The 13379-nt window shown below is 44.4% G+C and overlaps 1 protein-coding gene across 3 annotated transcripts in view; it reads right to left on the bottom strand.

The window, feature by feature from the left end:
• The window catches only part of LOC149069322 (uncharacterized), a 220564-nt gene extending 207851 nt beyond the window's left edge, over positions 1–12713 (bottom strand). For 2 of the 3 annotated variants that reach the window (XM_089249408.1, XM_089249409.1), the window contains exon 1: positions 6634–12708. In XM_089249408.1, the coding sequence (XP_089105534.1) occupies positions 6634–11016 (4383 nt within the window). In that variant the 5' untranslated portion in view covers positions 11017–12708. Of the gene's footprint in view, positions 1–6633 lie in introns of all 3 variants that reach the window. The other variant, XR_016195044.1, reaches the window with a different exon arrangement.
• Positions 12714–13379: the final 666 nt, after the last annotated feature.

Below are 13379 nucleotides of genomic sequence, written 5' to 3'. Positions count from 1 at the left end.
GCCCTGAAGTGCAGAGGGGGCCTCACGAATTTGAATCTGGTTGAAATTTTCGGCAGTGGTTCTCAAAGTGTGCTTCGCGGCTCTCTGGGGCGTCACCAAACTTTCTCAAGGGCGTTGTACCGAGCTTAGGATATTCATTATCTGCCAGTATAATGATTAGTTGCATTCAGACTTTTCGCAACCATTCGCACAACTATCATGAGAGCACCGCGAGTATATGGACGTGTGTGGGAAGGGGGGGGGGGGCAAATTATCGCTAAAGAGAAGGACACTGTTGGTATAAATGTCACATAAGTATTGCAAGAGAGCCACTATTAAGTTATGGTAGTCATCATTTTCATGTTTAGTGGAATGATGGCTGAGTAATGTTACTAGTAAACGATGGCTCAGCGGGCCTATGGCAGATGGGAAACGATGGTTTAGTAAGCCCACTGGCAAACGACGACTGTTTAAGGCCGTTGGTAAACGATGTTTTAGTAAGGCAGCCTGAATGAATGAACGCCAGAACTTTGCCACTGGACTTATCCCGTTGCCTAGATCTCTTCCAGCCCTGCTTCGTGGGAGAGCCCTAATAAGGCAGCCAGCTAGTAAGCCATGTTTGAGTGAGGTCGGTCTAACGATGACTATTTAAGGTCATTTGTAAACTATGGCTATTCAACGCCACTTGTAAACGATGATTATTGAAGGCCACTCGTAAAGTAAACGATGGTTGAGTAAGGCCGCTGTCTAACGATGACAATGTAAACGCACTGGTAAATGAGGGCTGAGGCAAAGAAACCACGGGTAAATGATGATGAGGGTAGGACAAAACTTCTCGAATACATGGTCATTAGGACAAGAGAGCCACAGAGACCAAAAATTTGAGAACCACTGACAAAGAAGGGCTTCATAAAAATCACTTTTCCCCGGGGTGGGAATGATACTCTAATACGGCCCTGGTTGAAACTAGTTAATTTCAATCATAATGATATATTATTTATCTAAGCCCAACAATAAAACACCGCATTTTCCCATAAATCACGAAATTCTACGCACAGTAAAAAGTATACACAACTGCTGTGCATAACATAATTGAATAAGAAACAAACACCACTGGGAAACACTGAAATTTTTATGATTATTATCGTTTTATTTATAGCGTTTATGCGTGCCAGTTAGCCATAAGAACATTCGATAGCACATGAGAGGGCGTACATTATAGCTCCCATGTTGACTTGTTCCACGTTGTCGGTTTTTTTTTTAACCTCGCCTATTACGGTATCATATCGTGTATTACAAGTGACGTTAACTAAATGGAGTCATAAAAGAAACGCAAATAAGTGCGATTTCTTTCAATTACGTTATTTTGACGCTGGAAATCAATATCACGAGAAAATACAGTTGGTTTGAGAATTTGTTATTTAGGGGTCATTCAAGTATTACGTCAGCATCGGGGGAGGGGGGGTTTCGGATTTGCTGACTTTTCATTACAGGGGGGGGGAGTTTGAAGGTTGCTTACGTCATCAACTACCCCTTTTTGAAGATATGAAATAATTTAAGCTGCTGACGAAATTTTGCTGACAAGGGGGGGTCAGTGTTTTGCTGACTTTTTCTGACAGGGTGGGGGGGTCAAAAATGGCTGAAAATCTGCTTACGTAATACTTGAATGGCCCCTTACGACGTTGTCGAGGAAAAAGTAACAGGTTTTAGACATTTTTATTCCTTTACGAGGATCTGTAACTTCTTCGATTCTCCCAGTACATGGCGAAAAGCCTGGCAGCGCCCCGTATTATATCTAGTCCATATACAGGATGCATGACTGTACCGCAATTTCCTGGTGAACCGTTGTGATCTTAGGAGCATATTTTCAATTAGAAAAAGTATCCAAAAAATGAGTGGACCTCCGATGCGTCATTCATATTGCAAGGGGTTGGTTGTACAGTTATCCAAATAAAAAAAAATCGACATTTTTATACGGTCCTGTGTCCTGCAACTTCCAATAAGAAAGTTGTTTCCCTGTCTCTCCTGAGGCCAACAAAAGAAATTCCCCGTTTCAAAGTGCGACATTCATTCACTGAGATATTTAGATTCAAAGAAATGGAGAAAAATTGAAAAAAAAGGCGTAAATGGAGAGAGAGAAAAAGCATTTTCCATTAGTGTTCATGCTGTTTTTACACCAATTTTTCTTTATTTTATTGAATTCAAATATCTCAGCGAATATTGCACTTAGAAATATAATGAGTATAACACCCAGTCTAATATTCTTTTTCGTAATGCTGGCGTTTTAACTGTTCGACAGCTGTACTTACTTAAAGTTGCAATTATTCTGTACAAAAAACAATACCATTTGCCCATGCGCATTACAGTAAATCCTCGTAGACCAAATTGTATTTTTTCTATACCACATGCACACAAAGATATTTCGTAAATACAACTTTATTTTCATAGCGCCTAGGGTTTTGAATTCAATACCATATGGAATGCAAACAGTTACTAATCTGCCTTACTTCAAAAAAGAAAGCTTAAAGAATATCTTCACACAATAAATGATATTGAAAAATTTACTTTCACGTAGTTCCGTAACTGCAAAACTTATTAATCTGCCATTTAATGTCTAATTGAAGTAGCACTCCGAAAGCCAGCCACAATATGTACATGCATATATATTTCTTCCCCCTCCCTTTTTACTTCGACATAATACAAATACAAGTCCACAACAGGCAAAATGCCCGACGAGGTGGCTGAGAAAAAGATGCCCATAACAAATATGGATATTAGTCATGTATTTCAAAATATATGACATCCTACATATGAACACATTATACATATTTACTATTTAATTTCAGAATGCTTGTACTACTAATTAACTCAATTTTGTATTTATGATGATTTGTGTGTTTGAATTTATATATATATTTTTTCCCATGAAAGGCTTTTATCAGTTTTTGATTTTTTTTTCATGATTATAAATAACCCCAGTATTGGCAAACATTTGCCTCTTGGGTAGTGTTATTTTTGAGAATGTAACTGTTATTATAAAAGAAATTGAAATGTAGAATTTCTCTTGTTTGTCTCAATAAAGACAGGGCAACAACTTTCTATTTGGTTTTTTTAGGAAAACAACGTGTCCACATAATTTTCTTTTCTTTTTTTCACTTCAATAGCTATGCAATTCCTTGCAATATGAATCGCGTATCGCAGTTCTACACGTTTGCTCCTAGAGACATAATTCCAATTAGAACAATTATCCAAATAACGGTTTGCCAGTAAAATGCGGCAAGGCAAATTAAGTAACGACCCTGCATATACAATTGATTTTCTGTGTGTGTATCTCTGTGTACTTGCGTACATTCTATATAGAAATCTGCAGTTTTAGACAGGTCGTTTTCAAATTTTCCATTACGTCAAACGGGATCAGCGTTTAACGATAGGCTACTTTGACAGTTCGTTAGAGCTGGACAACTGCCCGAAATAAGCAAAAAGTTGCCCGGCAGCAATGGTTCGCGGCTTCAACAATGACTTTTGGAATGTTTATTTTGGTTATCGGGGTTCATAAACAATGCATTTAAGACATGTTTATCATTTTGCAATGGTTTTTCACTTCTTCAATGTTCCCAGCTTATGGAGAATATCCGGGCAGCATCGGGTATGATAGCTGTTAATAAATAAGCGTTGACAATAATTAGCTCAATGGAAGAGGGGTGTAGAGGAAGAGCAACGAATTTCGAATAGTTGTCTAATATCTGATTGTGGTCGATTGACCCTTTCCTCTAAACCAGTGTTTTCCAAAGTGGGCAATATTGCCCTCTGAGGACGATGGAAGGATCCAAAGGGGCGATAGGAGCTTTGAGTTTAGTAGAGGATCCTATGGATTGACTTGAGTTGAGGGGGGAGCGACGATGAGAAGATTTTTTTTTTTTTTTGAGGAATTGGGTGATGGAACAAAAAGTTTGATGTGGTTGTTGTTCAGTAAGCAGCAAAGCTAAGTGTTTCAGGTGTTCCCAGGGCACCAGAAATGGATAAGATGAACAAAACGTATGCAGTAATCTCATTAAGAATGCGCCTATGTATTAGAAAAAAAAATTACCCGAGAGAACACAATGCACCGATGGATATATAGTATCATATATCGGATATTATCCGATGTTTGGTACATCTTTAGCTATCTTTTTCTTTTCTGTTAAAAATGTGATTTAATTTTTTATCAACTTTTTCATACATCTGTAATAGGTTTCATGAGTTGATAATTGGAACATGTATTTGCACAGAAATGAAGTAATGTACAGTAGTATGAAGGCTTATAAATGCTGTGCTTTTAAAAAGGCCTCGTCACGTTCTAATGAAGTCATTCTTTCGCTTTTTTGTCGGCTTAGTTCGTACTGGACTAGATTATGCTGTAAGGTTTTGGAAACCATACCTACAGAGGGATATATATTTGGTTGAAGAGGTGCAGAGAAGAGCTTTGCGTGTCCCTGTTAGCACACGGAGTTTGAGTTATGAAGAGAGACTTCATTTTTTGAGGATGTTTACATTGGATGTGAACGCGAGTGTCGGGGGATATGATCGAAGTGTTGAAAATTTTCAACAGGAGGGATAGGATGGACCATGAATTATTAATTCGCCGTCAATCGACTGCGTTGACAAGTGGACACCAGTATCGATTGGTAAGGGGAGAATTCCAGGTTGTGGTGCCTCGCAGGAAATTTTTCCCTAATAGGGTTGTTAATAAATGGAATACCTTACGCTTGGGGGTCTTAAATTCTAACGCAATTAACACCTTTAAAAAGTAATACGAGAAACACATTGGGATAAATCGAGAAACTTTCCATACTTGGAATAAGACAACCATAAATATTTTATTTTATCATGTATATTATAGTCTTTAGTTTTTATAATTGAATTTTTAATTGGGTTGCTTGTATTTTCGAAATATATGACATCCATATTTGTTATGGGCATCTTTTCTTCAGCCGCCTCGTTGGACATTTTGCCCGTTGTGGTATTTGTATTTGTATTTCAGAAATAAATGAACTTGAAAAAATGTATAAATGAATTCGATGCCCCTTTTCTCTACATCATACATACTCAACCCATGTCCTGCAAATCAAACGTGGCCCTCGGACTCATTTGATGTGGCCCACGAACTCCAACCTAATTTTGTAAAAATGAACGAAGAGGCGTATTTTCAGATCATCTAGGTGACCAGCGGGGCAGCCACATCTTTTGAGCTGACCCTGTCACATTTCCAGATTACTCAAGAGACACGCGGCACAGTTTCAGATGACTTACATATCCCGCAGCACGTTTTTAGATCGTCGCGGCACATTTCCAGATCAATCACCCGAGGCATAGTTCCAGAGCACTTGGGCGGCTCGCGGCAAATTTACTGATCGCTTGATGGCCACGACACAATTTCATATCATTCAAGCGGCCCATGCACGTTTATAGATAACTTAAGTGACCCCGCGGTAGATTCTCCAATTACTTGAGTGACCCGCAGCCTATTTCCAGATCCACCGGAGTAAACTACGGCACAGTTCCAGATCACTCACGCGGCCAGCGGCATCATTTGAGTAACACCTTGTAGAGCTGTTCCACATCAGTTGAATGGGTAGCCCCGCACTCCTCTAAAGGTTGAACACTCTTTTAGAGTCTATATGAATAAATTACATATTAAAATAGACGTAAATTAATAACGATGACAAATCTAAGATTGGATTCAACTATTCTCATTGCATTGCGCACTTTAATGACAACCGTGATAATCGAATCAAGCATCAATTAATCAATTAATTTATAATTGATGCTTAATCAATTAATTGAATAATTAAAACATATGGGAATGGTAATAGAGTGCGGAGATTCCAGATCACTCACCCGAGGCATAGTTCCAGAGCACTTAGGCGGCTCGCGGCAAATGGATAGACCAATGTTTCGCAACCTTTTATGATATCCCTTTTTTTTTGTCCCACCCTCAAATCAACACATTTTCTTATTGTATGTATTGTAGTAACCTTTTTTGATATCGCGGGCCCCCCAGTAGCGACAGTCGACACTTCGCGCACCTTCTGTGGGAAGGTCAAGTTCGAGCTTCCTCCGTCCCACCCCTATATAATATCTAAATATATTGGTGTTTTTTTACGATTTGTGTGTGCGTGTGCATATCATAAAAAAATACAGCAACAAATTAAGATATTTCAGCACTAAATGTGCCATTCACGTAATGATAGTACATGAAAATGATCCCGCGGATCCCTCACAAAGTACTCACGAACTCTCAGGAGGTTGGCGGGCCACAGGGTGAGAAACACTGGGATAGCCTAGCATAAGATGCATGATGAAAGATTTGCTTTGGGCTGAATGTGGGATCATTATTTATGTTCTCGACTCGATCTAGCTCAAGGGGTTGTCGTTATCGACGTTGGACTAATTCTAAGAGAGAGAGGACTGTGGGAGTGCCCTACTTTTACTACGGCCCAGTTTTTGAAATGACGTACCCCCTACCCGTAGGGGGCGATGATTATTTATGAGTTTGTTTTGACGTCTGATGCAAATAAATCTATAAACATATATGAACATAAATACACTGAAAAATGATATATGGACAAGAAATATATGATAACATATAGAGAAGAATTATGTGTATATACTGACCGCTAACTTCATCCACTTGCTTTTCACTCCAACGCTGGGTTTTCTCGTTCTTTCGATGATGGGCGGTTCGGCGGCGTCCTGTGATTCTACGGATGATGTTCGACTGTCGAATTGCACCCGCTTTCCTTTCTTCTCGCCAGTGGTCATCGTCGTCGTACCGTCTTCTTCGGTCACTACTTCACCACCACTGGCTCTGCGGCTTCCGACCTCGCCGTCCTCCCCTCCCGTCGGGGGTGACGACGCGTCGTCATAAGCCGTCGGCACTTCGTCGTCGCCGTCGACTCGAGCACCTGTCGCGTAATCCGCTTCCCTGGTATCGGTATTGTAATCCTCTGGTGCGGAATACTCGCGCTTTCTCATCTCAACAACATTGGACGCCGCTACTTCGCGATCCCCAGCATTGGCAATGAAGGCCATGGATTCAGTTGATCCCATGCTGCCGTATTCGGAATGGCCTGTAGAACTAGCCCTGCTGTCGCTGACGCAGGACTGGAAATTGTTAGACTCGTTCGAGATGCTGGATGTCAGGAGAACTCCGGATTCCGTCGAATCTTCCGGAGCGGGTCTCTTCTGAGGTAAGTGCTTCTTGGGTTTCTTCACCGTAGCAAAGAGGGACGAGAAATCATCGTCGTAAGCGTCTCCTCCACGTCCCTCTTCCAGCGGTTGTTCCGCAAACGTTACGGTCCTCTCGCCTTCGTGGTACGCGCTACGGTTGTCGTCGCGTTCTCTCGAATCGCCGAAATACTTGGTCGTCGTCGTCGATTCGTCGTCGTCTTGCCGCACTTCCTCGTCGTCGTAATCTTCCAACTGGAAGTCGGCGATGCTCTCCTGGTCGAATACTTCAGCTTCGTCCTCTTGGCCCTCGCAGTAGCTCATATTGTAATCGTATTGCGTCGTCGGTGGACTTGGTGGTGGTGGTGGTGGTTGTGGCTGTGCCTGGATGAAGTGTTCCGTGGTTCCGGCGGTGACCGGTTCCTCCTCTTTCTCCAAAGCTGGCACTTCACTCTCGCTTTTCACGCTATCCGATCGTGATTTCGATTTCGAGCTGCCAAATTTCAAGCTCTCGAGGCCCGAACCTATGTTGAATAGGCTCGTGACGCTTCCGCTCTTGCTGGAAGGCTCGTTGGACATCGTGTTCGTCGTCGTGGTCGCGGCGGGTTTCGTCTCTTTTTTTGTCAGAGTTGGCATGCTCATCATTTTGTAACCTTTGGAAACGGTCGTCGACAGCATGCTAAATATGCTCGAAGAACCCGCGCTGGTCGTGTCGCCGGTAACGGAGGTTGCCGAGGAAGACAGTTGCTTCGTCGATGGCGTTATCGAGGTCGTTGGAGGGATGTAGTGATGACCTTCTGTCGTGGAAGAAGCCAAGTGACCGGCTGTCTTCACCTCCGCTGTCCGCGTGCAAACTCTGTCGACCGCACCGCCAGGATCCGAGAACTGCCTCTGCCGCCTTTGTCGGCCGCTACCCACTTTGCTCAGAGAATTAACGCGCTCTCGCTGTACCTGCTGGTCGTTTTCCGGATACATTTGTTGTTGATATTCTGATCCGGAAGAATAACCGAACTCCTGGTAGTATTCAGCATTTTCCGACTGAACCGGCTGCGTGTCCTTTCCGGTTGTGTCGGTATATTGATTACCTGAATAATCGTATTGATCTTTGTTATAGCCCTCATCGTACTGCTGCGAGTACTGCAAATTACTTTCTTCGTTCACAGACTGGTACGATTGCTTATCAACGTATTCTTTACTATCCATCTCACCGTACTGCTGGTAACTCTGATCTGGGTAATTTCCGTAGTTTTGATTGGAATAATCCTCTGGCCGGTAGCCCTCGTAATTCTGTTCAGGGTACTGCTGGTAATTCATCTCGGAATACGAAGCGTATTGATCTGTACCCTCGGCATACCCCTGGTTCGGATCTACTTGACCCTCATACGATCCCTGTCTCTCGTAACCGGCATAGTTGGGGTCTTGGTAATTGTCATAATATGATGATTGGTCTGCAGTAGGTTGAAACTGAGTCTCTTGAGCATCGTGGTAGACCTCTTGTTCGTATTCCGCATCGAAACCGGTGTTGGATTCGGGATTTGCGTAGCTCACGTTGGCATCGTTGTAACGCTGCGGCTCGGCATAGCCGCTGCTATGAGGAGCTTCGTACTGCGACTCGCTCCATTCGGTCGCATTTTCGTTCTGGTACGGATAAGATTGTCCATCTACGGCTGTCACGCCTGATTCGGACGGGGCAGTGGCGTATTCCTCGTAGCTACCAGCAGCGTACTGGTTGTCACTGGTTTCGTAGTACTTCGCTTCTGTTTGTTGGTAACTACCGTCCTCCATGTTCGACTGCTGATTGGCTGGAAATGTGACTTCAGTATCGGAGCTGTAAGTTGCCGGTATGTGTCCTTCGACTTCCTCTGAAACAGTATAAGTGGGAGGAGGGGTTTTCGTCGTCACCTCGCTTATGACCGGTACCGTCGATTGGCTGTCTGGATGTTCTTCGGTTGAGTCAGCGGGTATCTCTTCGATGGTAACGCCACCATGATCAGGAGTCGAGGTCGTGGACACGAAACTCCCTCTTGGGATTCCTGACTGACATATAGCCACGGTCGCGGTCACTTCGCTGTTCAAGCCAACGGTGATTCCGGCCTGCGTTTTGCAGAAGGTGATTTTTCCAGATTTTGTTATTATTGGCTGCGGGAGTTTCCGCCTTCCGATCAGCGGAGACTTTCCGCTTTTTGCCTGATGGCCTTGCACTATTTTTGGCGACAGTGTTCGAGATTCAGATGAGGTTGAATTGACATAACTTCGACTAGATATTTGGTCAGTGTGAACGTGTTTATCTGAGGATCTACCGTCAGGGCCTGTGTCTGAGGCTGCCTCACTGTAAGAGCTTATCGTTTTTCCTGTGGCGTGTTTTGTGTCCACCGTGTGGTCCCTCGCACCGGATCTTCGTTTATCGGTTGAATGTATTTCAGCGTGTACGACTGTAGTGACGTTATCTGCGACGCTCCTGGTGACCGATTTCTTTGAGTGAGAACCGTTGAATTTGTCAGCGGCCGCCGGACTATCGTCACCTCCGGTTCCGGCGCTGTCCGAATTGACGTACTCCGGACTTATTTCGGTGACAGGAGTCAAGGCATGGCCTTTCTGCCTCTCTTCAACGGGGTGTCCGGCATAATCACCGACTTCATACTGGATGTCGCGGGCGGTGACGTCTACTTCCGGTGCTGCTGCTGCTGCTGCACTGACATCCTCCGCGTACGATCCGTAATATGAGTCGGCGTTTATGGGACTCGATGTACCGCTTACGCTAGTCCGAATCAGGTAACTAGGTGAGGCCGACGCTGGCCTATCTAGAGTGTTTTTGGCACAGATACTTGAGTCAGAGACGAAACGGTAGCTGTCGGCGACACTCACACGCGAGTCCAAGGAACTATCGACGTCCAGGGCACTTGTACTCTTCGCGAACTCGTCGTAGGTTGGCAGTTTCATCCGGTTCAACGCACCTCTCGAGGAATGGAGCGAGGCATCGGTGATGTAACTCGCGGCGTCACCGGCAATCAGGTGCGCTCCAAGCTCTCGCATTCTACGTGGACTGTTCCGGATCTGACTTAAGGTCTTGTAGAGGTTTTCGACGCTTCCTAAGCTCGTTGCAGACAGCGAAACCTTGTGCAGGTCCGCTGAGAGTTTGTCTAGTTCTTCAAAGTCCCTCTCGCTGATGCAGGGTGAACCTCCCCTGTATCGACTGTAGTCGGAGGCCGCAAACACCTCTTTGCGCGATCGCCGGTCGAATGATTCCGGGTAGTACGCGGGGCTGCTCTGGCTGCTCGTGTCCCAAGGCGTCGGTGGAATCGACGCCTCTTGACTGGTCGGATCCTGGTATTTGGAGTACATGTGCTCTTTCCCAACGCCAGCCCATTTCTCCGCGGCTGCGAGATCTCCGACGTCGGCGCCGGACGAGTATCCCGCGGCCCCGAGGACGTCGCTCTCCGAGACGTCGCTGGACTCGACGTCCCCGTGTACGTGTTTCAGAAGCCGTTCTTTGAAGGACAAATCACTCGAGACGGATTCTCTGCCTTGCTGCAGGAAGTCCTCGGGTATGTCCCCGCCGCTCTTGATGACGTTGAGCAGCTGCGTGATGATGTTCTGCTGTTCGTACAGCAGAATCTCGAGCCGTTCAATCTTCTCCCACATCTTGACGTACTCCTGGGATAAAAGGTCGACGGCCCTCCAAGCGTACCTCAGCTCGACCTCCAGCTCGCCGAGCCTACAGCCCAATCTGTCCATGAACGCGTCGACCGCCTGCTCCATCCTCGCACTGTACACGAACTCAGCCGGCGGGTTGTTTTTGCTCGAATTATGAATCACATCCATTCTCTCCATTCCTGTATTTGAAAGCCTTTACGACCCACACGTAGATTTTTGTAACAACCCCCGGGAATTTCAGTGACGATTTATGATTGCCTTTTCGCTATCGTGGACCTTTTTTTTTTCAGTCACCGGTTCGGAGACAAGCTGTAAAACCCAAAGTCATTATATTGGGCCTTTACGTGTGGTTCGAGCCCTTCCAGAACGTTGGTGGTTGTAAATGCCGGTTTTATCATTTTTTTTTTCTTATTTATGGAATAACAAATAGACTTTGAAAATCGATAAGAATCGGATTCCTGCTACTTTCAACACTAATTAATACGAAGTAAAACAGCAAAGAGAAGATTTTTCTTATCGAAGATATGATAATATTATTACTAGTAGAGCAGCATCAAAGACATATTACGAATTTATGAGCTATAGTATATCCTTTTTTTTTGAAAATTTTCTAGCCTATGTTACTCTACTGGGGGAAAAAAACTGTCCATAGTTTTGACTTTTATCAAGGCTAGTACTGTAAAACACTACATCATGCAGATGGAGAAATATCTAGTGTAGTGATAATCCAAAAAAGTACATTTAGAATATCAGTCACCCAAGAGAAAATACGAACAACAACAAACTGATCCGGTCCCGATCTCACAAGCCATAGCGAATCACTTTGCTTAAGAATTAATCTTCTAGGCTCGACCGACAAAGAGAGAGGAAAAATAAAAGGTTCGGAACTCACTCACGTTTCGGAATCGATCGAATCCATGAATACAATAACGTAATCCAAACTTCCGGTCACTCTTCGCTCTTCATTAGCATAATAACAATAATGATTCTAAGTAAATCCAGAACCCTCCATAGTTTATAGCTACAAGATTATACAGGCGTTTGTTGTTGTTTTTATAAATGCAAAAATTTACCGTTTCTTAGTCTTTATCACAAACAGTCGCAGCGGAGCGAGGAAAACACGCCGAAATTTGAACTTGCCAGCTTTAGCGAAAGAGAACATGAAGAAGATGTGGTGCGATCCACCTGCACAACTCGCAGTGGACTAGTAATGCCTTCCGAGGTGTATTCCTGTCAGAGTAATCCAGCAGCAGTGATAATATTATTATTATTATCAACGATAGATCCTTCGAAGCTTCCGCGAACCTTCCACGGATTTCAACGGACTTTGAGTGGCACACCGTGTTGCTTCTGGTCGGCGAAATAAGGAATTAAAGTAGGAGGAGGAGACGCACTCACGCACACTCGCACTCTCTCGATGACTTCTTTTTCTTCCGGTCACAAGGTCCCGGTCGAAAAAACCTCACGGAAACCGGTACCTGAATCAAACTACCGGGAAATCGAGGGACAGGGAAAAAAGGAAAAAAAATCCCGGTGATAATATACTCCAAAGATCGAACCGGGTGAAATAACGGTGAAGAATTTCCGCAATCGCGATTGGTTATAAATAAATAAATCTTCCGTAGAGAAGATACACGCACACACGATGAAACCACAGGAGGTAAATGAACTAATAATAGTGAAATTATAGGAGAAAAAAAAAATTGTGTGAAGTAAAAATTGATACTGGAAAAAACACACGCACAGACACACACCACGGTGCAAAGAGCCGCGATTGAAGCGAGGAAGGAAAAAAAATAATAAGAAGCCCCCCTCAGTTTTACTCCACTGTAAGGTTGTATCCAACACTGCCGAAAAACTGAGAGACTGAATGCACCATCAGCAGCGCCACCAACCGCACGAATATTCGCCGATGGATTTCGGCAGGAGGTCGCGGCAGTGGCGGCAACACACCCTCCCCCCCACTCCACTTCCCCCCTCTCTCTCCATCTACTACCAGCAGCTAAAAACGTACAAAAAGGCTGGGTAAGGTACGCGGGAGAGTTGTATATAGAGAATGGTGGCACAGACACACACTAACACACACACGCGAGCTCGGTCCGTGCGCGCGCGCGCAGTAACTTCTGCCCCGCGCTCACTACCGACACCGCCAACAACTCCCTGGTTCCACGGATGTAGTAGAGCTCCCTGGTACTGCCATCCGAAGCGCCTTAAACTCTGTATCTTCGCTCCCTCCACCGGGTACACTATTGATCGAAGCCATAAGGGAGGAGGAGACACTCCAGAGGGGGAGGGGGAAGGTGAATCGGTTGCTTGCGCTAACGCACGCTTTCGCGTTTATGTGCGATCCTCAAGACCGAAGGATACGAGTAAAATAATAAAAATAACGAAAAAAAATATATATAGTTCTCTAGGAATAGGATTAGCGTGTGGAGGAGAAGGAAAAAAATCAACACGAGATAATCCCCGACGTGCCTTCCAACCACTGAAATAATTTGCGTTGTACCACCGGGGTGCTTATCTCACTACTTATCCGAAAA

The sequence above is a fragment of the Pholcus phalangioides genome, unplaced genomic scaffold, assembly GCF_987345545.1.
Source record: "Pholcus phalangioides strain wild (caught in Gottingen) unplaced genomic scaffold, Ppha-v1.0 ptg000022l_1, whole genome shotgun sequence".
Classification (NCBI taxonomy): domain Eukaryota; kingdom Metazoa; phylum Arthropoda; class Arachnida; order Araneae; family Pholcidae; genus Pholcus; species Pholcus phalangioides.
Note: the sequence above shows the minus strand (reverse complement) of the source record. Positions and strands in the feature narration are given on the sequence as shown.